This window comes from Macaca nemestrina, chromosome 20 (assembly GCF_043159975.1).
Source record: "Macaca nemestrina isolate mMacNem1 chromosome 20, mMacNem.hap1, whole genome shotgun sequence".
NCBI classification, from domain to species: Eukaryota; Metazoa; Chordata; class Mammalia; order Primates; family Cercopithecidae; genus Macaca; species Macaca nemestrina.
Window position 1 is genome coordinate 49608395 of NC_092144.1, and position 25859 is coordinate 49634253.

The 25859-nt window shown below is 52.8% G+C and overlaps 1 protein-coding gene across 1 annotated transcript; it reads right to left on the reverse strand.

Moving 5' to 3' along the window:
• Positions 1-13707: 13707 nt before the first annotated feature.
• Positions 13708-17454, reverse strand: LOC105495338 (SERTA domain containing 1). Its single transcript, XM_011764742.2, has 2 exons — positions 17312-17454; positions 13708-14753 (listed from the first exon to the last, which is right to left on the reverse strand). The coding sequence occupies exon 2, from the start codon at positions 14751-14753 to the stop codon at positions 14043-14045; it is 711 nt and encodes a 236-aa protein (XP_011763044.1). The 5' UTR covers positions 17312-17454; the 3' UTR covers positions 13708-14042.
• Positions 17455-25859: the final 8405 nt, after the last annotated feature.

Sequence of the window (25859 nt, forward strand, 5' to 3'; positions counted from 1 at the left end):
TCGAGTAACTGGGATTACAGGCGCCCACCACCACGCCTGGCTACTTTTTTGTATTTTTAATAGAGATGGGTTTTCACCATGTTGGCTAGGCTGGTCTCGAACTCCTGACCTCAGGTTATCCACCCGCCTCGGCCTCCCAGAGAGCTGGGATTACAGGCATGAGCCACTGCACCTGTCAGGCCATTATTATTACTAAAAACTTCCTATGGCCTTGACCTTGTGTCGAGCGCCCCACAGGCACCACTGCACGTGGCCCTCAGCACAGCCTTGTGCAATCAGCTACTACTGAGCCCATTACAGAGGAGACAACTGAGGCTGGGGGAAGGGATATCAGTAGCCCAGATCACAAATGGTCGAGCCAGGACTTGAACTTGTCTGAAGGCTCCAGCCCTTTATCTGGGTAATAATAACTGATGGGTACTGAGTGGTTAGTATTTGCCGGTCCCCGTGCTAGACCTTCACCTTCTATCTCACCTCAGAAAACCTCATTTCCTGAGAGGCCAAAAGAACTTGCTCAAGGCCTCATAGCTGAAATTCACATACAGCCATCCGCCAGTCCCATCTGGGAAAATGGAGATGAATACTGTCTCCCCCAACCCCCGACTCTGGGCTTGTCCCCACAGCCCCCACCTGGCATGCCAACCCGCCAACCCCTATTGCACAGGGAAAGGTCAGGCCTCACGCGGCACATTCCCTCACACAATGGCCCGTCTGCTGTTCACTTGCATTCCGCCCCTGCCCACCCACCCTGGCCACACAATGGCCCTTCATAGCCCATCACTAGGCAGGACAGAGGACATGCGGACCCCTTAACACTCCCACGGCACCCACGCCCCCCACAGTGTAAGAGGGCTTCTTTCTGCATCTCCTGGGGTCCTGGTCTCTGTGGCCTTCCTGTGAGCCCCCTGCCCCTTCCAGGCTGAGCCAGGACTTGAACTTGTCTAAAAACTCTAGTGCAGGCCGGGCACGTGGCTCAAGCCTGTAATCCCAACACTTTGGGAGGCTGAGGTGGGTGGATCACGAGGTCAGGGGTTCGAGACCAGCCTGGCCAACATGGTGAAACCCCGTTTCTACTAAAAATACAAAAATTAGCCAGGCGTGGTGGTGGGCGCCTGTAATCCCAGCTACCCGGGAGGCTGAGGCAGGAGAGTCGCTTGAGCCCAGGAGGCGGAAGTTGTGGTGAGCTGAGATCGTGCCACTGCACTTCAGCCTGGCGACATAGCGAGACTCCATCTCAAAAAAAATAATAAAGATAAAAATAAAAAAAGCTCCAGCGCTTTAGCTGGCCAATCATAATAACAACTGATGGGTATTGAGTGGTTAGTATTAATATTAGCTGGTCCCGCACCGAGACCTTGTCTGCCATGTCTAGGGCATTTCCTCTGAATTGGACCATGTGCTAGCACCCATAGGCCTCAAAATCACCCTAGATGTTGTGGCTGTTACAGGGGTGGAAACTGAGGCTCACAGAGGGGTCACTCAGCCAGAAAGGGGCAGAACTAGGACCCGTGCCTGCCCTTCACCCGTGCTTCACCTTAGTTTACATTGTTGGCCCTGCACACTGGGGCAGGAGCTGGGTTGGGCAGGAGGGGGTCAGCGGTGCTAGAAGCACACCCAGGCCGGGTGCCGGGCCTGGGCCAGGCAGGTGCTTTACATACTTGACCTCGTGGGACCCCATTTAACCGATGAGCCAATAAGAGTTAAGAGACCAGTGATCACGGTGACAGAGTAGACTCTTGAGCCCAGGTGCGAAAGCGAACTCAGTTCCCTTACCCAGGACTGAGACACAGCACAGAGTCCTGAGCTGGGGGCATGAGAAGCCTGGACCTTGGTGGTGGTAGTGGAGGGGGTCTCCTGGGTCACAAGCTGTCTGTCCCAGGCCCGTGGCTGTGAGGGTCATGCCCACAGCCTGGCACAGGAAGTTCAGGCGGGGCGGGGACAAGAGAGAGTACCCTCCTTCTTCGTCCCTCTCTGGGACAGGCACCCAGCCCAAGTTATATTTAGCCCAACTGTGCCCTTCCTGAGCCACGTACCCAGCTCCTGGGGTAAGGTGGGGGCAGCTTCGGAAGGAAACCCACAGAGAGGACTCTGTGTTCCCAGCTCTGCCTATCCCACGAGGGAGGGAAAGGAGGGGTGGGGAGGCTCCTGGCGGGGCGGTCCCTGCCTTGTGTTAGGAGCAGATCTACCGGGACCAGGCAGACACTCCAGGTGCCAGCAGCCTATTTCTTGGGCGGTTACTGTGGCGTGACCCTGGCATATGCCAGAGTTTTCAGAATCCCCAGGGTCCCCATTTCTTGAGCACCTACGATGTGCTAAGTAAGATCCTTCCTGTCTTGGCTCCTTAAATCTTTGTAACATCTCCCTGGAGTGGGTACAACTGAGATATCCATTTCAGATGCGACTCATGCCCTTCAGAGCAGCTGGGAGCGAGGGGTTGTCATTTGGAGGCTGCTGAGGGATCGGCTGAGGGCATTGCCCTTCTGGCCCTCTTTCCCTGGTGACTGCCACCAACTTCACTTGGGAACCCTGCCTGCTCAGAGCCTCAGCTTTCCCCAGCCACCAGCGTGATCTCCCATAGTAATGGGGGTCGGGGGTTGAGCTGACTCATCCAGACCTCTAAACATTATCCGAGGTCACCTAGGGAGTCAGGGGGAGTTAAGGCGGTGACCTCTGGCTGCCTCAGTTAGTCCCTGCTCCAGCACTTCCCAGGTATGAGGACTTGGGCAAGATCCTTCATCTCTGGGGCCTCAGTTTCTCCATCTGTAAAATGGAGCCAATAAGAATGGCTTTGAAGATTTGTGAGAGAACAGCAGGTGCTTAGAATATCCCTCGTATATAGTAAGTGTTCAATTAATATACACTCGTCTCTGATAGCAATAGGGAGAGTATGGAGGGAGGGGGCTGTGCATCTCACAGTGTTGCACATCCAACCTTTGCTCCTCAGTGGCCCCCACTTTCTCTGCTACCAAAGGGGAGCTTTGGCTGAGAGACAAAACCCAGCTCAGGCACCAGCCTCTCACCAACAGGATCCATGCTGCCTCCCCAGCACCCTACTCCAGGGAACCACCCCAGACATTCTGCCCCAGCGCTGGTGTTTGTTTGTTTGTTTGTTTGTTTGTTTGTTTTTTGGAGACAGGGTCTTACTGAGACTGGAGTGCAGAGGTGTGATCACGGCTGCACTGAGTGCAGAGGTGTGATCACGGCTCACTGCAGCCTCAACCTCCTGGGCCCAACTCATTCTCCCATCTCAGCCTCCAGAGTAGCTGGGACCACAGGCATGCAACACCATACCCAGCTAATTTAAAAAAAAAGAAAAATTTTTTTTTGTAGACATGGGGCCTCTCTATGTGGCTCAGGCTGGTCTCGAACTCCTGGGCTTAAGCAGTCCTCCCGCCTCGGCCTCCCAAAGTGTTGAGATTATAGGCATGAGCCACCATTCCCGGCTGCCCTAGCTCTTTAAAGGCAGCAACTCATTTATTCTGGTGCCAGCCTTGTGAGGTGGCCTGGGGACATAAGCCCATTTTAGAGATGGGGAAGCAGAGGCACAAAGGATGAAGTATCTTGCCCAAGGCTGCACAGCCAGAAAGGAGAGGAGAGGGGATTTGAACCACTGGCTCCAAAGTCTGTACCTTTCACACACCTACAACATATGGCTTCCTGAGCCCCCAGGGCCCCTCCCAGCACCTCCCGGGACCCTGAACCTCATTCCCACAGTGTCTCAGCCTGGCCAGGGAAGGGACTGGCCGGCTGATCTCTTACCGCTGAGCCTCCAGACACCTCAAGAGCTCCTGGTCCCGTCTGTCAGCCCCAGCCCTAGGCTGGGGGGGAAAAGGAATGGGGAGGGGGAGGAGAGAGAGATCCCAGCCATTGGCTGCGGAGGTGTGACGTCACCAGAGGGTGGGTGGTGGAGAAACAAACATCCCCCTCCTCCAGCAACATCTATCCGCAAGCGGTGGGGGCCAAGAGACAGCCACCAGCCGCCTCTGTCTTGCCTGGGCCGAGACCTCTGCCATGAGCTCAGCTTCAAGGATTTGCACGTTGACTTCCTCGACTTGGAGAATCAGGACCCCACCCCAGCCCCACCGTTTCCTGGCTCCAGGACCCCGGTCTGGCCAATGGCCTCTACCGTAAACTCCTTCCACTCCCTCTCCCTGTCAACTTGGGTTCAAATCACAGCTCGACCACTTCCTGGCTGGGTGACCTGCCGCCAGTCACAGCTTCTCTCTGTGGATAGTAAGAGTACCTACCTTATGGGGTTGTGGTGAAGATTAAATGAGTCAAAAGAGACTGAAAATGTAAAACAATGCCTGGCACAGAATGAGGGTTACTAATAAGTATTTGGTATTATTTTTCACACAAATTAAGTGGCTGGCTGGTCTTGCTGGGGGGTTTTGACCCTTTTTGAGTGAAACTGGGTACAGGGGACCCCCAGTTCTCTGTCTAATGGAGTTACTGTTTAGGGGGACACCTATTATATACTAAGTGCCATGCTCAATGCTCAAGCCCTGCTTTTGAATCAAGGGTGTAAAATGGGGTCCTTATGCTCCACACCCTTTTTTTTTTGGAGACAAGGTCTTGCCCTGTCGCCCAGGTTGGGGTGCAGTGGTGTGATCATGGCTCACTGCAGCCTCAACCTCCTGGGCTCAAGCAATCCTCCCGACTCAGCCCCCTCAAGTAGCTGGGACTACAGGCATGCACCACAATGCCCAGCTAATTTTTGTACTTTTTGTAGAGACCAAGTTTCACCATGTTGCCCAGGCTGGTCTTGAACTCCTGGGCTCAAGCGATCTTACACTTCAGCCTCCCAAAGTTCTGGGATTACAGGCGTGAGCCACCGCATCCAGCTATGCCCAATTTATAGCTATGTGGCCAGGAAGTGGTGGAGCTGAGGTCCAACCCCTGTTCTCCTGGACCAGAAAAACCCTGCTACACTCTTCTGCCCCTTCCACTTTGCAGACAAGAAGGCTCAGAGAAGGTAAGTGACTCTCCCAAGATCACCATAGCAGGTCATTGGCAGGGGCTCAGATTTGAACCCAGACCTGCCTGACTCCCAAGCCAAGGCTACCAGGCCTCACCCCCATCCCCTGGACCCTGGCCCAGCCCCCAGCCTGCCCTGACTCACCAGACCCCGGGGGGCGGCACAGGGAGCACAGGTACCCCCACATACCACTTGAACCCACCCGGCTGCTGCCTCGGAAGCTCGTCGCTCTCTGAACCCCGGCCCCAAGCCTGGGCTGGGCTGAGGCTGGGGGATTACCCCCAAAGTGCGTGTCAGCAGCTTCTGCCCCATTGTCCAGCCAGGCACAGACACCGAGCCCTGGCCTCCATCGGCACCCTCGTCCCTCACACCAGCCTGGGTGGCCCCTCTGCAGACCTGTCCCCCATCTCACACCAAGGGGTTGGGGCCTACTTCGGAGGGCATGGGGGACCAGGCCAGGATGGCAGGATCCCGGAATGCTGGGGGCCTCCCTCCCTTCTCTCTGAAATGCCCCCTGCCCACTCTCAGCCACCGAGGAAGGCAGGAATGTGCTGAGCTCGGGGAAATGCCTTCCAGGCCTGGCAGCAACCAAAGGTTGGGGTGTGGCCAGAAGCCAGCCAGAGCCCTCCTCCTGGGAGGGGTAGAAGGGATGGTATGGTCGGGGCTCCCGATGGGCCTGAGGAGACCCTTACCTCGTTGCATTCTCTCTCCTTCATTGATTCACGCAAACGTTCTTTCGTTCCTGTATTCATTCAACAGACACTCACAAGCCCTGTTTAGTGGTAGGTCTTTTGCTGGGCACAGGGGACATCAACAGATCTAACTCCACCCCAGCGGGGAAGGGGCAGACTCAGGAAAGGAGCCTGCAGCAGGTGATATCTGCAGTCAAACTGAATGAGTGGGGCGTGGTGGCGGGCACCTGTAATCCCAGCTACTCGAGAGGCTGAGGCAGGAGAATTGCTTAAACCCGGAAGGCAGAGGTTGCAGTGAGCCGAGATTGTGCCATTGCACTCCAGCCTGGGTGACAGAGTGAGCCTCTGTCTCAAAATAATAATAATATTAAATAATAATAAAATGAAGTCAAACTGGAAGATTGAGGAGGAGGGAGCTAAGGAAATAAGGAAGGAAGGGGGTTCCAGGCAGAAGGACAAATGTGGGCAAAGGACGAGGTGAGAAACAGAGCAGGCCTTCATTCACCATCAGCAAACATTCAGTGAGCACCTGGTCTTGTGTCCAGTCCCAGGCTGGATGGTGCTGGGGACACAGTGTGACGGGGACAGCTCAGGCCTGCGTCCACACCATTCACAGTCCAGCAGGGAACAAACCCAGAAAGAGGTGGGTTGTGATGGGGCAACCATAGGCAGAGAGGTCAAAGCATTGATGGGGAAGTCCAGAAAAGGTGCCTGCCCCAGCCTAGGAAGAGAAATCAGAGAGGGCTTCCTGGAGGAAGTGGCATTTGAGCTTGCACCTGGAGGATATATAGGAGTTAACCCAAAGCCATGGGTGGTGAAGGAATGACAGTGTGTTTCAGGTAGCAGAAACAGCCTATACAAAGGCCCTTTGGGGAAATGGTTAAGGTGAGAGTGTGAGGGAAAGGTAAGAGGAGGTCCAGGGGTCAGCAGGGCCATGAGGAGGGCCCTGAGGAGCTATTGGAGAGACATACTATTAATAGCACTGAGCTTTTAGGTACGTGAGGGCAGAAAGAGGCTGAGCTATCAGCCAGGCTAGGGTGGGGAAGAAAATCCCCCTCTCTCTGCTCAGGGTCAAACAGAAAAGGGAGGCTGGTACATACCATCCCCTCTCTTCCCTTGTCTCAGAGAGCAGACATCTTTGCTTGTTCTCCGTCTTAGGAGAGAGCATTTAACCTTTTGACATTAAGCAGGACGTTAGCGGTCCATGTTTTGTAGATACGGTTTATCAGGTTAAGGAAGCTCCTTTCCCTAGTTTGCTGTGAGTTCTTTGTTTTCTTTTTTTTTTTTTTTTTTTTGAGACGGAGTCTCACGCTGTTGCCCAGGCTGGAGTGCAGTGGCGCGATCTCGGCTCACTGCAAGCTCTGCCTCCTGGGTTCATGCCATTCTCCTGCCTCAGCCTCCTGAGTAGCTGGGACTACAGGCGCCCGCCACCGCGCCGGGCTAATTTTTTGTATTTTTAGTAGAGACGGGGTTTCACTGTGGTCTCGATCTCCTGACCTTGTGATCCGCCCACCTCGGCCTCCCAAAGTGCTGGGATTACAGGCTTGAGCCACCGCGCCCGGCCGAGTTCTTTGTTTTCTTGTTTTTGAGAGATGCAGGTCTCACTATGTTGCCCAGGCTGGCCTCAAACTCCTGGCCTCAAGCGATCCTCCTGCCTTGGCCTCCCAAAGTGCTGACATTACAGGTGTGAGCCACTGTGCCAGGCCCCGGCCTGCTGTGAGTTCTTTTCTTTTGTTTTCTTTTTCTTTTTCTTTTCTTCTTTTTTTTTTTTTTTTGAGACTTCAGTTTTCCTTCTCTCTCACCCAGGCTGGAGAGAAGTGGCGTGATCTCGGCTCACTGCAAACTTCGCCCCCTGGGTTCAAGAGATTCTCCTGCCTCAGCCTCCCGAGTAGCTGGGATTACAGGCACCTACCATGATACCCAGCTAAGTTTTGTATTTCACACTTGATCTTAGCCAAAAGGCCAAGAAGCGATAATTTTGTATTTTTAGCAGAGATGGGGTTTTGCCATGTTGGCCAGGCTGGTCTTGAACTCCTGACCTCAGGTAATCCACCCGCCTCGGCCTCCCAAACAGCTGGGATTATAGGCGTGAGTCACCACACCTCACCTGTTGTGAGTTTTTATCACGAATGGTGTGTCTCTCTGTGTGTCTCTATCTTTGTATCTCTCTGTTCTCTTTCTCTCTGTCCTTATTCTCTCTTTCTGTGTCTTTCCTGGTTTCTTTCTGTCTCATTCTGTCTGTGCATTTCTCTCTCCCTCTCTCTCTCCCTCTGTCGTGCTTTCCCTTACCCGAGGGGGTGTGGCCATGGGAAGCTAAGTTGGGGGTGGCACCGGTGTCCTGGTTCCGGCTGTGGCCACCGCAGTAAACACAGGACATCCTGTGAGGCTAGGGAAGGAGGTGGACGCTTCTCCTCAGGGACCACCCTCTCCGGACCCAGTCTGAGCCAAGCAGGAGCCTTGGCCTGCCCTGCCTGGCCTAGCCACTCCGCCTCACCCAGTCGAGCCAAGGGACACTGGTGTCTCCCTCGAGCCCACCCTTCACGCCCACCCCCGCACCCCAGTCCTCTCTCCTGAGCTCCTGGCCCAGGGCCCCAGCAGCTCCATGCCTTCCCTTGGGTGTCTCCCCAGCCTCTTGCACCCCCTGGGTCCCTCCCTAGCCTCAGCCCCAACCTCAGACTTGCTTCTCTCCCCAGTTGCCATCTCAGGGATGGCCCCACTGTCTCCCAGACCCCTGATTAGAGCCCTAAGCCTGGTCTGAGACCCCTCCTCCATGCCTCGTCAGTCCCACAGCCTGTCTGCTGGGCCTCCTGAGTGCCTTTTCCCTCCTAATAGCTGCTCCGTCCCTCCCCAGATTCTCCACCCCTGGGCTTCTGGGCTCCTGGCCTCCAGTGTCACCTCCCTGACGATGCCGCCCACCTAGTGAAGGGATCCTTTTACTTCATGGCTCCCCAGTGTCTTCAGAGTTAAGTCCCCCATCCACGGTCCTGTATGCCCTGGCCCCTGCGGACCCTTCCAGTCTTGTCATTTACCTTACTGCTTTCCTCCTCCTTCCAGCCAAACCCAGCAGCTAAGAGATCCCCGAAAATGTTGTAGGGTCTCTCTCTCAGTGACCCTTGCTGTTTCCTTGCCCACCAGAACAATAGTTCTTTGGGGTTACTGTTCAGATACTGTTCTGATACTGTTACTGTTTCAGTTTATAGGTGAGGACCCCGAGGCTCAGAGAAGTTAAGTACCTTGCCTAGAGTCACACAGCCACAGAGGGGCAACTCTTTTCTTTTCTTTTCTTTCTTTCCCTTCCTTTTTTCTTCTTTCTCTCTCCTTCCTTTATTTCTTCCTTCCTTACTTCCTCTCTCTCTTTCTTCCTTCCTTCCTTCTTTCCTTCCTTCCTTCCTCTCTCTCTTTTCCTTCCTTCTTTCCTTCCTTCCTTCCTCTCTCTCTTTTCCCTCCTTCCTTCCTTCCTCTCTCTCTTTTCCTTCCTTCCTTCCTTCCTTCCTTCCTCTCTCTCTTTTCCTTCCTTCCTTCCTTCCTTCCTTCCTTCCTTCCTTCCTTCCTTCCTTCCTTCCTTCCTTCCTCCCTCCCTTCCTTCCTTCCTTCTTTCTTTCTGACAGGGTCTTGTTATGTCTCCCAGGCTGGAGTGCAGTGGTACAATCATGGTTCATTGCAGCCTTTAACTCCTGGCCTCAAGTGATCTTCCCACCTCAGCCTCCTGAGTAGCTGGGACTACAGGCATGAGCCATCGCATCTGGCCAAAGCTGGGGTTCAAACCCAGCCAGTCTGGCTTTCAGGAACAAACTCTTCTCACCAGCTTACTGCTTCAGTAACATCTCTGTTAGATTTCTGCAATGTGCTAGGACTGCATACCATAGGTGCTCAATAATTGTTTTTAAAATTTTGTTTTGTTTGGTTTTTTTGAGATGGAGTCTCGCTCTGTCACCAGGCTGGAGTGCAGCGGCGCGATCTCGGCTCACTGCAACCCCCGCATCCCGGGTTCAAGTGATTCTCCTGCCTCAGCTTCCTGAGTAGCTGGGACTACAGGTGCGCACCACCATGCCCAACTAATTTTTGTATTTTTTAGTAGAGACAGGGTTTCACAGTGTTGGCCAGGATGGTCTCCATCTCTTGACTTTGTAATCCACCTGCCTCGGCCTCCCAAAGTGCTGGGATTACAGGCGTTAACCACCATGCCCGGCCGCCCAATAAGTGTTTAACGAATAGGGACAGAGATAGAAGGTGAGCCTTGGAAGGTACAGAGTTCAGACCCCAGATAATTGCGGTAATAAGGGCGCAGGGGCAGGGGAGAGATGTGCTCAGATTTACCCTTTACATATGGATAGGCACACAGTAGGTGTGTGCTCATACATTTTTGCTGAACGAGGGACAGGAAGAAGGGAGGGAGGAAAAGGAGACCAGATAGCTGGTCACAGCTCTTCCATGTGTCATTGTGAGTGTGTGTGTGTGTGTATATGTGTATGTTTGGGGGGCATTCCTGTGAATGCCATGGAGGAAAGCTGGCCTAGGGAGCGCCATGGCGGGCATACACAGAGGCTCTGTGAAAGGTGGCAGCAGCGCCAGGGCTGGTGGCTCAGCTAGGAATGGTGTGGGCCCTGGAGTCTGCTGGCCAAGGTTGTGTGGCCTCCTGGGGTTGAGCCTGAGGGTGGAGCAGCACACCAGAGCCAGGGAGCCTGCACAACCCATCTAGGGGTCAGATATGGGGAGAGAGGGGAAGGTCCTCACGCATGAGCCATTCATAAACCTGAGGGCACCAGGCAGATGGGACCAGGGCTGATGTAGCTCATACGGTACTTTTGTGTAAAAGACATGCCCCTTTCTGGAGGCACTTGACCTCCATCTGCTGGGAAACTTGTAATAAATATGTCAATGCAGGGTACCTGGAACATGTGTGGCAGCCCCCTACATATAGAGTCTAAATGCAGTGCACAACCTATGCAACTGTACCTAGAGGCTCTGGGGAGAGGGGCCATCACTGGCAAAGCAGGCACAGGGGCAGACGGAAGGATCAGTTCACTGCATATTGGGCCTTGAAGACATCAGAAACAGGTCCTTAGCTGGGCATCGTGGTTTGTGCCCGTAGTCCCAGCTACTCCGAGGGCTGAGGCCAGAGGATCCCTTGAGCCCAGAAGTTCAAGGCTGTACAGCACTATGATCACTCCTCTGTACAGACGCTGCTCTCCAGCCTGGGCAACATAGTGAGAACCAATCTCTTTGAAAAAGGGGTTAAAGGAAATAATAAGAAACAGGCCCATGGGAATCCCAGCACTTTGGGAGGCTGAGATGGAAGGACTGCTTGAGCCTAGGGGTTCGAGACCAGCCTGGACAACATAGGGCAACACTGTCTCTACAAAAATTTTTAAAACTCGGCCGGGCGCAGGGGCTCACGCCTGTAATCCCAGCACTTTGGGAGACCGAGGCAGGGAGGATCACTTGAGATCGGGAGTTCAAGACTAGCCTGGCAAACATGGTGAAACCCTGTCTCTACTAAAAACACAAAAAATTAGCCGGGCATGGTGGCGGGCACCTGTAATCCCAGCTACTCGGGAGACTGAGGCAGAATTGCTTGAACCCAGGAGGCGGGAGCTGCAGTGAGCCAAGATTGCACCATTGCACTCCAGCCTGGGCAACAGAGCGAGAATCAGTCTCAAAATAAATAAATAAATATAAAAATAAAAATCAGCTGGGCATGGTGGCACGCACCTGTAACCCCTGCTAATCGGGAGGCTGAGGCGGGAGGATCGCTGAAGCCCAGGAATTCGAGGCTGTAGTGAGCTATGATCGCGCCACCGCACTGTCCAGCCTGGGCGAGATTCCATCGAAGAGAAGAGAGAAGAGAGGAGAGGGGAGAGGGGAGAGGGGAGAGGGGAGAGGGGAGAGGGGAGGAGAGGAGAGGAGAGAAGAGAAAAGAGGCCCACAGACCGTTGTAAACAGAGGGCGTTCATGATCCCTCGACCGCTGGACAGATGTCCAGGGAACGAAGGCGGCAGCGCAGAGCCCTATTAGGCACCAGGGGGCGGTGCTGAGCTCAGCCCAGGCGCCCAAGTTTTGAATCTGCGGTAAAGCAGTCAGAGTCCCATTTGCCCAGGGGCTGGAGTCATTAGGAGTTGGAGTCAGGCGCCTGGAAGACCCTCAGCCTGGACGCCAGCTCGCCGCAGACCATTTTCAGCCCCTTCCGTGGCCCGCCTCATCCACTTCCAGAAATGGGCACAACTTCCTCTGCTCCTCCAGGAAGCGCCACTCTGCCCGCCCCTTCCCGGACCCTGGGGCCGACCCGGGCTCCCCGTCTGGCCCAGCTCCACCCCGCCTCTGCCTCCCCGAGGCTTCTGGCCAGAGGCGAGGCTCTGGGACCCCACGATGGCGGCGTTTCCCTCACTCAAGGCCCTGCTGGCCCCTCAGGTCACCGTTCTGCCCCTCGGGTCACCGTCCAGCCCCCTGCGCCTCTCTGCAAGCGCACCCGCAGTTTTCACCGTGACACTCCCTCCCCTCCGTGCACCCACCCCAGGCTCCGCCCTGTCCCTGCGGCCGTCAGGAAGGACGCAGCCTGGGTCCCGTGCCAGGCCTCTGAGTGTGCGGCCCCTCCCAGCCAGGCCTGGAATGCGGCTGGACCGCGGGGGCGGCCGCTGACACCCGGCGCTCCAGCCAGGCCCAGCACACGGGCAGGTGGCCCCAGCTCGCTCGGGTCTGGGTTTCTTCTAGAAGGAAGGCACAGCTGCCTGCCCTGAGCGCCCTCTCTGCAGTCCAGCTACCAAGCCTAGTGGCTTTATTTCAGACACAGCCTCCAAGCGGCCCTAGCCTTTGCCCAAACAGAGATTTGAGACTGGGAGTGGATTTTGTTTTTAAAAATGGGCTGTTGTCCCCCTTTCCTTCCTCATTTTCCTGGAGAGCCACTCTCAGGGCTCCTTGGAGAGGATCTGTCCAGGATCCAGGTTTTGTGTTTTTATTTCCGGACCATTCTGAAAGCAACCTCCCCTTCTCTCCTCAATAAATACAGGTAGATTCCATGCGAGGACTTGCTTTCATTTTTAAAAAGTGGCCTTGACTTCCTGCTAGCAAGGAAAATAAATAAAATTTAAGAAAAAAAAAAGGCCGGGTACGGTGGCTCACGCCTGTAATCCCAACACTTTGGGAGGCTGAAACAGGAGATCGAGACCATCCTGGCTAACACGGTGAAACCCTGTCTCTGCAAAAAAATATAAAAAATTAGCTGGTCCCAGCTAATCGGGAGGCCTAGGCAGGAGAATCGTTTAAACCCAGGAGGTGGAGGTTGCAGTGAGCCAAGGTCACGCCACTGCATTCCAGCCTGGATGACAGAGTAAGACTTTGGCTCAAAAAAAAAAAAAAAAAAAAAAAGCCTGGGTGCCGTGGCTCATGCCTGTAATCCCAGCACTTTGGGAGGCCAAGGCGGGCGGATCATGAATTCAGGAGATCGAGACCATCCTATCCTGGCTAACACCATCGTCTTACCCCGTGTCTACTAAAACCCTGTCTCTACTAAAAATACAAAAAATTAGCCAGGTATGGTGGCGGGCACCTGTAGTCCCAGCTACTTGGGAGTCTGAGGCAGGAGAATGGGGTGAACCCAGGAGGTGGAGCGTGCAGTGAGCCGAGATCGAGCCACTGCACTCCAGCCTGGGCAACAGAGCAAGACTCCGTCTCAAAAAAAAAAAAAAAAAAGTGGCCTGGTAGGAGGATTGCTTGAGCCCAGGGGTTTGAGGCTGTAGTGAGCCATGATCGGACCACTGTACTTCAACCTGGGCGACAGAGCAAGACCCTATTTCAAAAAAAAAAAAAGAAAAGTTCATAATTTAAAACCTACCTCAAGTGATGATCTTGGAGTCTCGGTTTTCTCACCTGTAAAATGGGGATGATAATAATACTACCGATCTTGTAGGGCTGTTATAGGATTAAATGACTTAACACAGTCAAGTACTTAGAACTGTGCCTGGTACATGGTCTACGCCCAATAAAATGTTTGATGTTTTTATCTCGCCTTCACATTTGCCCAGAGACAAAGAAGCACACAGATTTGAGATTTCCCAGGACTGGTTTTAATTTGAAAAATCTGATTGGGGTCTCTTCCCATATCAGAGAAGGAACAGCCCAAGCTATGACCCCAGGGCCAGGGAATTCAGTCCACCACCAGACCCTGTCATTCCATCACTAGGGGGTAATCCCAGGCTCCCCCGCAAGCCCTGAGACAGGAGGACGGATGAGAAGTTGCCCAGGACTGGATTCTGTCTCTCCAAAGTGGCCCAAGCCCTGTTCTCTGTACTAGGGAAGCCAGCTGTGTCTTTTCGAGGACAGTTGGTCCAGCCAGCAAGCTCAGTTCAGACACCAGAAAACCATCCCAGCACAAGGGCTCAGCGCCCTGGCCCCGGCGGCCGCTCCAGTGCCTGTGTGCCCACCAGCACGTCCATGAGGTAGTCCAGTTCGGCCTCGTCCAGCTCCGGAGCTTCCTCTTTGCCCGGCCCATCCTCAGGACCTGGTTTGAGGCCCTCAGAGGCTGGTGCCCAAAGTTCATTGTCATACATAGAGGTGTCAATATCCTCAAACAGGCCCTCGAGCCCATCGTCCAGTAGACAGCCAGTGGCTGGGCCCAGCAGGTCCAAGGCACCCAGGCTGGGCGCAGCTCCCCCGATGCTACGGCCTGGTGGCCCCTCGTCTGCTAGGGGTTGGGGAGCCTGACTCAGGCCCTCAATGTGGCTGAGGTCCTCCAGGAGGCTGGCCATGGAGGCTGAGAGGGCAGCGTCTGAGCTTGCCAGTAGGTTGTCGGCCACACTGGGGGCAGCAGGTGGGCTGGGCACAGGTGGCAGAGCAGCCGCGGGGGCCATGGACGCCTGGATGCGCCGCAGAGTGTTCACCACCAGCACCAGGTGCCGCAGGTCCGGCTCACTCTGCTGCAGGCTGTGGTGGAGCTTGAGCACCGAGAGGTCAAAGAGGGAGCTAGAGGCCACAGCTGGGGGTGCCTGTGCCACCGATGCGTGGCCAGGATCCAGCCACCAGGCGTCGACTGCCAGAGGTTCCTTCTCCTCCTCCTCCTCCCGTTTCCGCTTCAGACCCTTGCTCAGCATCTGCAGAGGGCAGGGAGTTATGGAGTTATAGTCAGTTATAGAAAACAAATGTTCAGTTCAAAGCCTGGATCTGACAGTTGCTACAGGTAGGATCTTGGGCAAGTCACTTAACCTCTCTGTGTCTAGCTTTTCCTAGGGAACTTTAAAGATATAGACAATTTTTATTTAATTGCATATGTATATTTATAGATTATTATTATTATTATTTTGAGATAGAGTCTCGTTCTGTTGCTCAGGCTGGAGTGCAATGCCGTGATCTCAGCTCACTGCAACCTCTGCCTCACGGGTTCAAGTGTTTCTCGTGCCTCAGCCTCCCCAAAAGCTAGGATTGCAGGCGCACGCCACCATATCTGGCTAATTTTTATATTTTTAGTAGGGGCGGGGTTTCACCATGTTGGCCAGCCTGGTCTCGACCTCCTGGACCTTAAGTAATCCGCCCACCTCTGGCTCCCAAAGTGCTGGGATTACAGGTGTGAGCCACCACACCCAGCCTATAGACTTTAAAAAAAAATTTTTTTTTTTTTTTGAGACAGTCTCTCTCTCTGTTGCCCAGGCTGGAGTGCAGTGGTGCGATCTCCACTCACTGCAAGCTCCGCCTCCCGGGTTCACGCCATTCTCCTGCCTCAGCCTCCCACATAGCTGGGACTACAGGCGCCCGCCACCACGCCCGGCTAATTTTTGTATTTTTAGTAAAGATGGGGTTTCACCATGTTAGCCAGGATGGTCTCGATCTCCTGACCTCATGATCCACCCATCTCGGCCTCATAAAGTGCTGGGATTACAGGCATGAGCCACCGCGCCCGGCCTTAAATTTTAAATTTTGTATTTAAGTATATTTATAGACTTTTTAATCTGAAAAAAGAGATGGGGTCTCACTATATTGCCCAGGCTGGTCTCAAACCCCCTGGCCTGAAGTGATCCTCCCCCCTCAATCAATAAACACTCTTTTTTTTCCCCCCTTTTATTTTTTGTAGAGACAAGGTCTTACTATGTTACCCAGGGTGGTCTCAAACTCTTTGCCTTAAGCCATCCTCCCGCCTCAGCCTCCCAAAGTACTGGGATTATAAGTGTGAGCTGCCATGCCCTGCCAATAAGTACACTTAATGATAACATTATTATTTCTTCAGTGAACCATGTGGAATGACCATTCAACTTTTTCCCCTACAAAAGCAGCTGTTTCATATATTATAATAACGTTATAAATAATTATATCTAAGTAAGTTATATAAATACTAAACTAGTTTCACATAGTTTAACACTTATTGTCTACTATGACGTTTCAAACAGTAAATAAATAAGCAAACACAGGAAATGTACGGAGAATTACAGGAAGACACTAAAAGGTCCTGGAGACCTTTTAGATGATCAGAGAAGGCTCCTGTAAGGAGGTGACATTTGAATGGAGCCCTCAGGCCAGAGAAGTCGGCCATGGGAGACCCTGGGAAAAGCATTCCGGGAGGAAGGAACAACAAAAAAAGGCAAAGAAGAGCCCAGAGGCTGGGGGAATGGGCACAAGCCAGGTCACAGAAAACCACATATGCATTAGTAGGGAGTTTGGATTTTATCCTGAGTGTGGTGGGCAGTCATTAAAGGAATTTGAGCACGGAGGGAATGGGGGTGTGAGCTGATTAGGTTTCCGGAAGATCCCCCCCCCCCCCATGGCTGCTTCGAGGAATACTGTAGGGGGCAAAAAGAGGGGGGATCTGAGACCCACTAGTAGGCTGTACTGGTTTGGGACTGACGATGGTGATGGCCTGGAGCAGGAGCTGGTAGTGGGTATGGAAGGAAGTCGGTCGAGTCAGGATTTCTTTGGGAGGCAGAATAGACAGGGCTTGTCGAGAAATCGTGATCGGCACCGGGGTCAGTCACTGAGATAAGTTTGAGGGTCCACTCTTTTCTTGGAGTGGCGGGGGTAGGGCTGGATGGAGTTTTGGACCCCTGGCGCTACCTACTTTTTTGGGCCAGGAAGACTTTAGGGTCCAGTTCCGGGACCCTGCCTAGCAAGATTTTAAGAGTGGCCCACCACACTACTCAAAACTGGGTCTTCGTCCCCTTCCCCGCAGTCCGTGGAGTCCGGAACCGCAGGAATTCCGCCCCCACCCCCGACTCCGCCCCCGAGTCCCGGCGCCCCCTGGCGGTGCCCAGGCCGGCTTTCCCCTGGGGATTCTGGCCCCTCTGACCCCAGAACCCCTTCTACTGCCCCCCTTCCCGGCTGTGATTCCTGCAGGCCTCCCGGCGCCGTGCGAGCCAGGACCCTAGGCGGGCTGTTCTCTGCGCCCGGCCTCCGCTCGCTTCCGGCAGTGGAGGCGGCTCCTCCCGAAGCGGCGGCGGCGGGGGCGGGTGAGTCACGCAGCCGGAGCCAAGGAGCCGGCGCCTCCGCCCCCTTCTCGGACTGCGGCGTGATTCACCCGGCCCGGCCGGGGCAGACAGCACGTAGAGGCCCGCGCGTCTCGATCCCGGGCAGCCCCGGCGGGCACCTGTCGGACCCAGGGATCGAACTCCGTGAAGGACCCGGCCGCTGGTACCCCTTTTCTTCCCAGGCCCCTTCATTTACATACCCTGCTCACTAGCGGCCAATCAGAACGAAGAGGTAGCCACCCACAACCAATCAGGAAACGGCAGCGGCAGCATCGCTTGCTCGCTCTCCTCCAGCAACCGGCGCCTGGGTCGCGAGACGCAGTTCTGACTTCGGCTCACGACTCCAGACTCCTAACTACCCTTAGCGACCGCCCACTCTCGTGGCTGCCCCGCCCTCCGCCCCAGGGATTGGCCCTCTACGGTGATGGGCGGAGCCTGTAAAGGGCGGATTCTGAAGGAGGGGCTTCTGGGCGCATGCCCGGGCAGCTGCGCGAGTGAGGGGTGGAAAGAGGTGGCTTTTTACTCTGGGGGACGGTGGCGAGTGGGAGCTTTTGCCTCTCAAAGTACGAGCCCCTCACAACTACCCATGCACCTGCCAAACCCGGCAATTAAGCTTCTTACACATCCACCCCCGACAGTGGTCTACACTACAGATATGCCCGGGTTCAAATTCCGACTCCTGATTCCCCACTCACTCGATGCGTGACCTTGGAAAAATGATCAACCTCTTCAAGCTACACAAAGTTAAATGGGGATCGTCTTGCATACCTCTTGACAAGAAAGTTTAAATAGGATCGTATCTATAAGAACACAATACCACACTCAAGCAATGCTGGACAGTTGGACTTAATTGTGGTTAAGGGCGGCAGTGAGGTGGGAGTGCGGAATCACATCCCGGGCTCCATTCCCTAAGCAGCTGTGTGACCTGGGGCAAGTGTTTTAATCCCTTCGGGTCTTTTTCTCCTTTAACATGAGAGAAAATAGCCCCTAGTTTAGAGGATTGTTTTAAGGATTAAATAAAACAATTCATGCAAAATCCTCAGAGTGGGGTGCAATATGTTTTGTGTTTTTTCATTTTATTTATTTATTTATTTATTTATTTATTTATTTATTTAAGACAGATTCTCACTCCGTCGCCCAGGCTGGAGTGCAGTGGCACGATCTCAGTTCACTGTAACCTCCGCCTCCCAGGTTCAAGCAATCATCCTGCCTCAGCCTCCTGAGTAGCTGGGAATACAGGGGTGTGCCACCATACCCGGCTAATTTTTGTATTTTTAGTAGAGGTGGGTTTTCACCTCGTTGGCCAGGCAGATCTCAAATTCCTCACCTAAGGTAATCCGCCCTCTCAGAGTACTGGGATTAGAGGCCTGAGATGCCGCGCCCAGCTGCCTTTTTTTTTTTCTTTACTTTTTATTTTATTTTATTTTGTTTTTGAGACAGGGTCTCGCTCTGTCACCCAGGTTGGAGTGTAGGGGTGCCATCTCAACTCACTACAGCCTAGACCTCCAGGGTTCAAGCCATCCTCCTGCCTCAGACCCCCAAGCAGGTGGGACTACAGGCACATGCCACCGTGCCTGGTTAGCAACACGTTTCCTTGTTAGCAGTAATAGCTGTTGTAATAAGACAAGCTTTTAGTTCAAGATGAATAGACATGCAGGATGGGGCTAGAGGTAGACAGGGTATAATACTCCTCCCTTGGCTGGATGCAGTGGCTCACACCTGAATACTCTCTCACCTAGATTTAATTGATAGTTGTTGGCCAGGCAACAACTGTAATCCCAGTACTTTGGGAGGCCAAGGCAGGAGGGTCACTTGAGTCCAGGAGTTCAAGATCAGCCTGGGCAACATAGTGAGATCTCCTCACTACAAAAAAATTTAAGAATTAACCAGGCATGGGCTGGGTGTGGTGGCTCATGCCTGTAATCCCAGCACTTTGGGAGACGGAGGTAGGCGGATCACGAGGTCGGGAGTTTGAGACCAGCCTGGCCAACATGGTGAAACCCTGTCTCTACTAAAAATACAAAAAATTAGCCAGGCGAGGTGGCAGGCACCTGTAATCCCAGCTACTCAGGAGGCTAAAGCAGGAGAATCGCTTGAACCAAGGAGGCGGAGGTTGCAGTGATCCAAGACAGCACCACTGCACTGCAGACTGGGCAACAGAGCAAGACTCTGTCTCAAAAAAAAAAAAAAAAAGAATTAGCCAGGTGTGGTAGCATGTTCTTGTGGTCCCAGCTGCTGGGGGGGCTGAGGTGGGAGGATTCCTTGAGACCAGGAGGTCAAGGCTGCAGTCAGCCATGTTCATGCCACTGCACTCTAGTCTGGGTAACAGAACAAGACCCTGTATCAGATAAAAAAAAGGAAAGAAAGAAAGAAAGAAAAAGTAATAGTTGGTAACATTGTGTGAAGTTGCCTTTATCTGCATATGTATATATATTGTTTCTTTTGCTAAACCTTTGGTGAGTAAGTTGCAAGCATCTTGATATTCTACCCTTAAGAGCTCAGCAGGCATCTCTTAAGAATAAGGACATCAGACCCTGTGCTTTGGCTTACACCTGTAATCCCAGCACTTTGGGAAGCCGAGGCCAGTGGATCACCGAAGGTCAGGAGTTCGAGACCAGCCTTACCAATATGATGAAACCCCGTCTCTACTAATAATACAAAAATTAGCTGGGCATGGTGGCATGTGCCTGTAATCCCAGCTACTCAGGAGGCTGAGACAGGAAAATCGCTTGAACCTGGGAGGCGTAGGTTGCAGTGAGCTGAGATCGCGTCATTGCACTCCAGCCTGGGCAATAAGAGGAAAACTCCATCTCAAAAAAAAAAAAAAAAAAAGAATAAGGATATTCATGTACAAGCCACAAAAAATACTATTTCACATCTAATAGAATCAAGAATTACACAATACCACCTAATATCTAGTCTATATTCAACTCTCTCCAACTGACCCGAGAATGTCCTTTATAGTTGCTTTCTTTTCTCCAAAATCAGGATCCAATGAAGGTTCACATGCTTATTTGGTTGTAATGAAGAAATTACATACTGTATTTTATTCTCGAATATTCCCCCACCCAAATCCTTTTTTTTTTTTTTGAGACAAAGTCTCAATCTGTCGCCCAGGCTGAGTGCAGTTGGCTCATTGCAACCTCCACCTCCCAGGTTAAAGTGATTCTCCTGCCTCAGCCTCCCGAGTAGCTGGGATTACAGGTGTGTGCCACCACGCCTGGCTAATTTTTTTGTGTTTTCAGTAGAGACAGGATTATGCCATGTTGGCCAGGCTGGTCTCAAACTCCTGACCTCAGGTGATCCACCCGCTTTGGCCTCCCAAAGTGCTGGGATTACCGGCATGAGCCACCACACTCAGCCTCAAATCGTTTTTTGTGTTTTCTTGACATCTAATTTCTGGCAAAACAGCCTAGTCATGCTGCATAGTGTCCCACATTCTGGATTTGTCTGACTGTGTTTAATTTGTTCCTCTCTTTTTCCAATAAGCTGGAGGTTGGGTCTAGAGGCCTGGTGAGATTCTGCTTATGCAGTGAACAGGTAGACTCCACAGGGTATGTCCTAATCCTTACTAATTACTTCCTAATCCTAATGCATTATAGCAGGTGGCACCCAGTGTCAGGATGTCCCACCATTGGTAATGCACAGTTTCATCACATGATTAAGATTGCGAGGGTTTGGCCAGCTGCAGTGGCTCACGCCTGTAACCCCAACACTTTGGGAGGCCGAGGCGGGTGGATCACGAGGTCAGGAGTTCAAGACCAGCCTGGCCAACATGGTGAAACCCCGTCTTTACTAAAAATACAAAAATTAGCCAGGCATGGTGGTGCGCGCCTGTAGTCCCAGCTATTCATGAGGCTGAGGCAGGAGAATTGCTTGAATCCAGGAGGCAGAGGTTGCAGTGAGTCGAGATCATGCCACTGCACTCCAGCCTGGATGATGGAGCGAGACTCTGTCCAAAACATTGTGAGGGGTACATCATAAAATACATTTATCCTTTCTAGTTAGCAAATAACCTTTGGGATGATGCTTTAGAGCCTGTCAAGTGCCAAGGCGGGAGCTTGAGCCCAGGAGGTTTTCTTTTTTCTGAGATGGAGTCTCACTCTGTCGCCCAGGCTGGAGTGTAATGGCGTAGTCTTGGCTCAATGCAACCTCTGCCTCCCGGGTTCAAACAATTCTCCTGCCTCAGCCTCCTGAATAGCTAGGACTACGGGCACATGCCACTATGCGTGGCTAATTTTTGTATGTTTAGTAGAGATACGGTTTCACCATGTTGGCCAGGCTGGTCTCAAACCCCTGACCTCAGGCAATCTGCCTGCCTTGGCCTCCCAAAGTGCTGGGATTACAGGCGTGAGACACCATGCCTGGCCTTTTTTAAATTTTTTTGAGATGAAGTCTCTCTGTCACCCAGGCTGGAGTGCAGTGGCACAATCTCAGCTCACTGCAACCTCTGCCTCCCATGCTAAACGATTCTCCTGCCTCAGCCTCCTCAGTAGCTGGGATTATGGGCATGCACCACCATGCCTGGCTAATTTTTGTATTTTTAGTAGAGACGGAGTTTCAGCATGTTGGCCAGGCTGGTATCGAACTCCTGACCTCAGGTGATCCGCCCACCTCAACCTCCCAAAGTGCTGGGATTACAGGCGTGAGCCACTGTGCCTGGCCAGAGCCCAGGAGTTTGAGACTAGCCTGGGCAACACAGCAAGACCCAATCTCCACAAAATACTGTTGTTTGTTTTTTCTTTTCTTTTTTTTTTTTTTTTTTTTTTTTTAAGACAGAGCCTTGCTCTGTCGCCCAGGCTGGAGTGCAGTGGCGCAATCTTGGCTCACTGCAAGCTCTGCCTCTCGGGTTCACGCCATTCTCCTGCCTCAGCCTTCCAAGTAGCTGGGACTACAGGAGCCCACACCACGCCCGGCTAATTTTTTTGTATTTTTTAGTAGAGACGGGGTTTCACTGTGTTAGCCAGGATGGTCTCGATCTCCTGACCTCATCATCTGCCTGCCTCAGCCTCCCAAAGTGCTGGGATTACAAGCATAAGCCACCGCGCCCGGCCAAAATACTGTTTTTTGTTTTTGTTTTTGTTTGTTTTTGAGATGGAGTCTTGCTCTGTCACCAGGCTGGGGTGCAGTGGCACTATCTACAGAATACTGTTTTTAAAAACTTCCGCTTGCGGCCGGGCGTGGTGGCTCAAGCCTGTAATCCCAGCACTTTGGGAGGCCGAGACGGGCGGATCACGAGGTCAGGAGATCGAGACCATCCTGGCTAACACGGTGAAACCCCGTCTCTACTAAAAATACAAAAAACTAGCCGGGCGAGGTGTCGGGCGCCTGTAGTCCCAGCTACTCGGGAGGCTGAGGCAGGAGAATGGCGGGAACCCGGGAGGCGGAGCTTGCAGTGAGCTGAGATCCGGCCACTGCACTCCAGCCTGGGCGACAGAGCGAGACTCTGTCTCAAAAAAACAAAACAAAACAAAACAAAAAAAAACAAAAAAAAAACTTCTGCTTGCATGGTGGCATGCACCTGCAGTCCCAGCTTCTTGGCAGGCTGAGGTGGATCACTTGAACCCAGGAGTTTGAGGCTGCAGTGAGCCATGATTGCACTAGTGCACGCCAGCCTGGGCAACAAAGTAAGACCCCAAAAAGATCCTGTTTTCTACTAACTTTTCACCCAATGGTTTGAGCATTCATTGATAATTGCTGCCTGAATGTACTGTAGTTAGCATTTTTGAGAACTTACTTTGGCCAGGAGCTTTATTCAAAACTAAAGCTCTTCCCACAGCTCCGGAATTAACAAATGAGCTACTTGAAGAAGGTAAGTCTCACTGTCAGTTTATGGGATGAGTATTTTTTCACTCTTGTTGCCCAGGCTGGAGTGCAATGGTGTGGTCTTGGCTCACCACAGCCTCTGCCTCCCGGGTTTAAGTGATTGTCCTGCCTCAGCCTCCCGAGTAGCTGGGATTACCGGCATGCGCCACCACACCCGACTAATTCTGTATTTTTAGTAGAGACGGGGTTTCTCCATGTTGGTCAGGCTGGTCTTGAACTTCTGACCTTAGGTGATCTGCCTGCCTCAGCCTCCCAAAGTGCTGGAATTACAGGCGTGAGCCACCACGCCCAGTCCACGCCTGGCTAATTCTTAAATTTTTTTGTAGTGACGAGACCTCACTATATTGCCCGGGCTGATCTTGAACTGCTGGACTCAAGTGACCCTCCTGCCTTGGCCTCCCAAAGTACTAGGATTACAGTTGTTCCCTGGCCAACAACTATCAAATAAACCTAGGTAAGATAGTATTCAGATGCTCAGAATACTTTTTCCCCCCATCTTTTCTATGTGCTTGAATTTTTTATAATAAAATTAAGGTAAGATGCTAATTAAAACCAGGCCCCTGTTAGGCAAATTCACATTTTCTGCCCTCCAGAATCCATTTTTACGGCTGGCAAAAAGGAGGCCTGGACCCGGAGTCTCCCAGTGGCTCACTCATACACTGAAGGAAAGGGAAAAGGCTCAGAGCATTGGCTTGTGCCTGTAGTTCCAGCTGCTTCAGAGGCTGAGGTGGGAGGATCGCTTGAACCTGGAAGACAGAGGTTGCAGTGAGCCGGAATCAGGCTGCTGCACTCCATCCTGGGCGACAGAGCAAGATTCTGTCCAAAAAAAAACAAGAACAAGAACTCAGAGGAATCATCTGATTAACATATATTTATTAAGCACCTACTATGTGGTGGCCACTGTTGTAGATGGTGAGGATACAGCACTGGATAAACATTTTTAGTAGAGATGGGGTTTCACAATATTGGTCTCGAACTCCTAACCTCAGGTGATTTGCCCTCCTCGGCCTCCCAAAGTGCTGGGATTACAAGCATGAGCCACCGCGTCTGGCCAGTTTTTTAAAATTTTTTATTTGTAGAAGCAGAGTATCTCCGTGTTGCCCAAGCTGGTCCTGCACTCCTGGGCTCAAGTGATCCTCCTGCCTCCGACTCCCAAAGTGCTGGGATTACAGAGGTGAGCCACCTGGCTGGGTCTACTTCTTTTGTTTCATCAGGTCTCCGCTGAATTGTCACCTCTTCAGACATAACACATCCTCCTCCCCAAAGCGGCACATCTCTTGGCTCACTGCAACCTCTATCTCCTGGATTCAAGCAATTCCTACCTCAGCCTACCGAGTAGCTGGGATTACAGGTGCCTTGCCACCATGCCCGGCTAATTTTTCTTCTTTTTAATAGAGAGGAGGGTTTCACCATGTTGGCTAGACTGGTCTCCAACTCCTGACCTGGAGTGATCCACCCGCCTGGGCCTCTCAAAGTGTTGGGAATTACAGGTGTGAGCCACTGCGCCCGGCCTGCTTTTTTCTTTTCCTTTGCATTTACCTGCTCCTAAGGTACTAGATAATTTGTGTGTTTTTTTGTTTTGTTTTGAAAGTAGCCGGGCGTGGTGGCTGGCGCCTGTAGTCCTAGCTACTCGGGAGGTTGAGACGGAATTGCTTGAACCCGGGAGGCGGAGGCTGCAGTGAGCCGAGATTGTGCCACTGCCGTCTCAAAAAAAAAAAAAAAAAAAAAAAAAAAAAAAAAAAAAAAAAAATTAGCCGGGCGTGCCTGTAGTTCCAGCTACTAGGAAGGCTGAAGTAGGAGAATCACCTGAACCTGGAGTTTGAAGCTGCAGTGAGCTATGATCACCCCACTGTACTCCAGCCTGGGCGACAGAGAACGACTCTGCCTCAAAAAACCAACAAACCAAAACACAAACGAGAGAGGCAGGAAAACTAGAGGAAGAGCATTCCAGATAGAGGGGAGAGCCAGTGCAAACGCTCTGAGGTGCTGTCTGTCAGGAGGCAAGGCCAGGGCAGCTGGACTGGGGTGGACTGGGAGCTGCTGGGAAGGAGGTCCGAGAAGTGAGTGAGGCCTTTTAGCCTATTCTGTGGACCTTTGTTTTTTATTCCGAGCGGGATGAGAAGACCCTGGAAGATGAAACGATGAGAAAAATAATTTCCCTTTCTGTTCAGTGACTTGAAGAAAACAAAATAAGACGGGATAATCGCCTGTAACCAGGGTGGTCCTAGAGAGAGATTCTTCGAGGCGTTGACATTGGAGCTGGGAGCAGAAAATGGAGACGGAGCCAGGAATTCAAAGGCTGGGGGAAGGGAGAAGAAGAGAGGCCGGGCCTGGGGAAATGAAACCATCAGCGAAGCCACCGGGCCCGGCAGGCCTGGAGAGAAGCCTCCGCCCGCTGGGGCAGGAGGGAGGGGGGTCGGGAGGCGCGGCCCGCCTCGTCCGGCCTCTGGGGAGGGAGGAGGCGCCAGGCCGGCTCCGGGCCGCGGCCGCCTCCCGGGTACCCCGGCCGGCCCAGGGCGGAGGGTGGGCAGCGGGGAGGGACCTGACCTTCCCGCCACGCCCAGGGCGGGTCGCGGGCCCATCCCCCGCCGCGGAGGAGGGCAGGTTGGGGAACGTGGACACTGCCCTCGGGGACTCGGTTCGTTCTGCAGGGCCAGCCTTTCCACTTCTGTGGCCAGTTCTTTTTAACAACTGCGGTGTTAAGGAAGGCGCTGGGCCTCTCGGAGCCTCAGTTTTCTCATCTGGAAAGGAGGTGCTCCTCTTACTGGTCTCATCGCGGTGCTAAGGAACTATGAGGTTTCCCTCCCCTTCAGGGCAGGCAGAGAGCTGCAGGGAAAGGGGAAGGGCGGGACACGGTGGCTCACTTTTTTGTTTTTGTTTGTTTCCAGACGGAGTCTTGCTCTGTCGCCCAGGCTAGAGTGC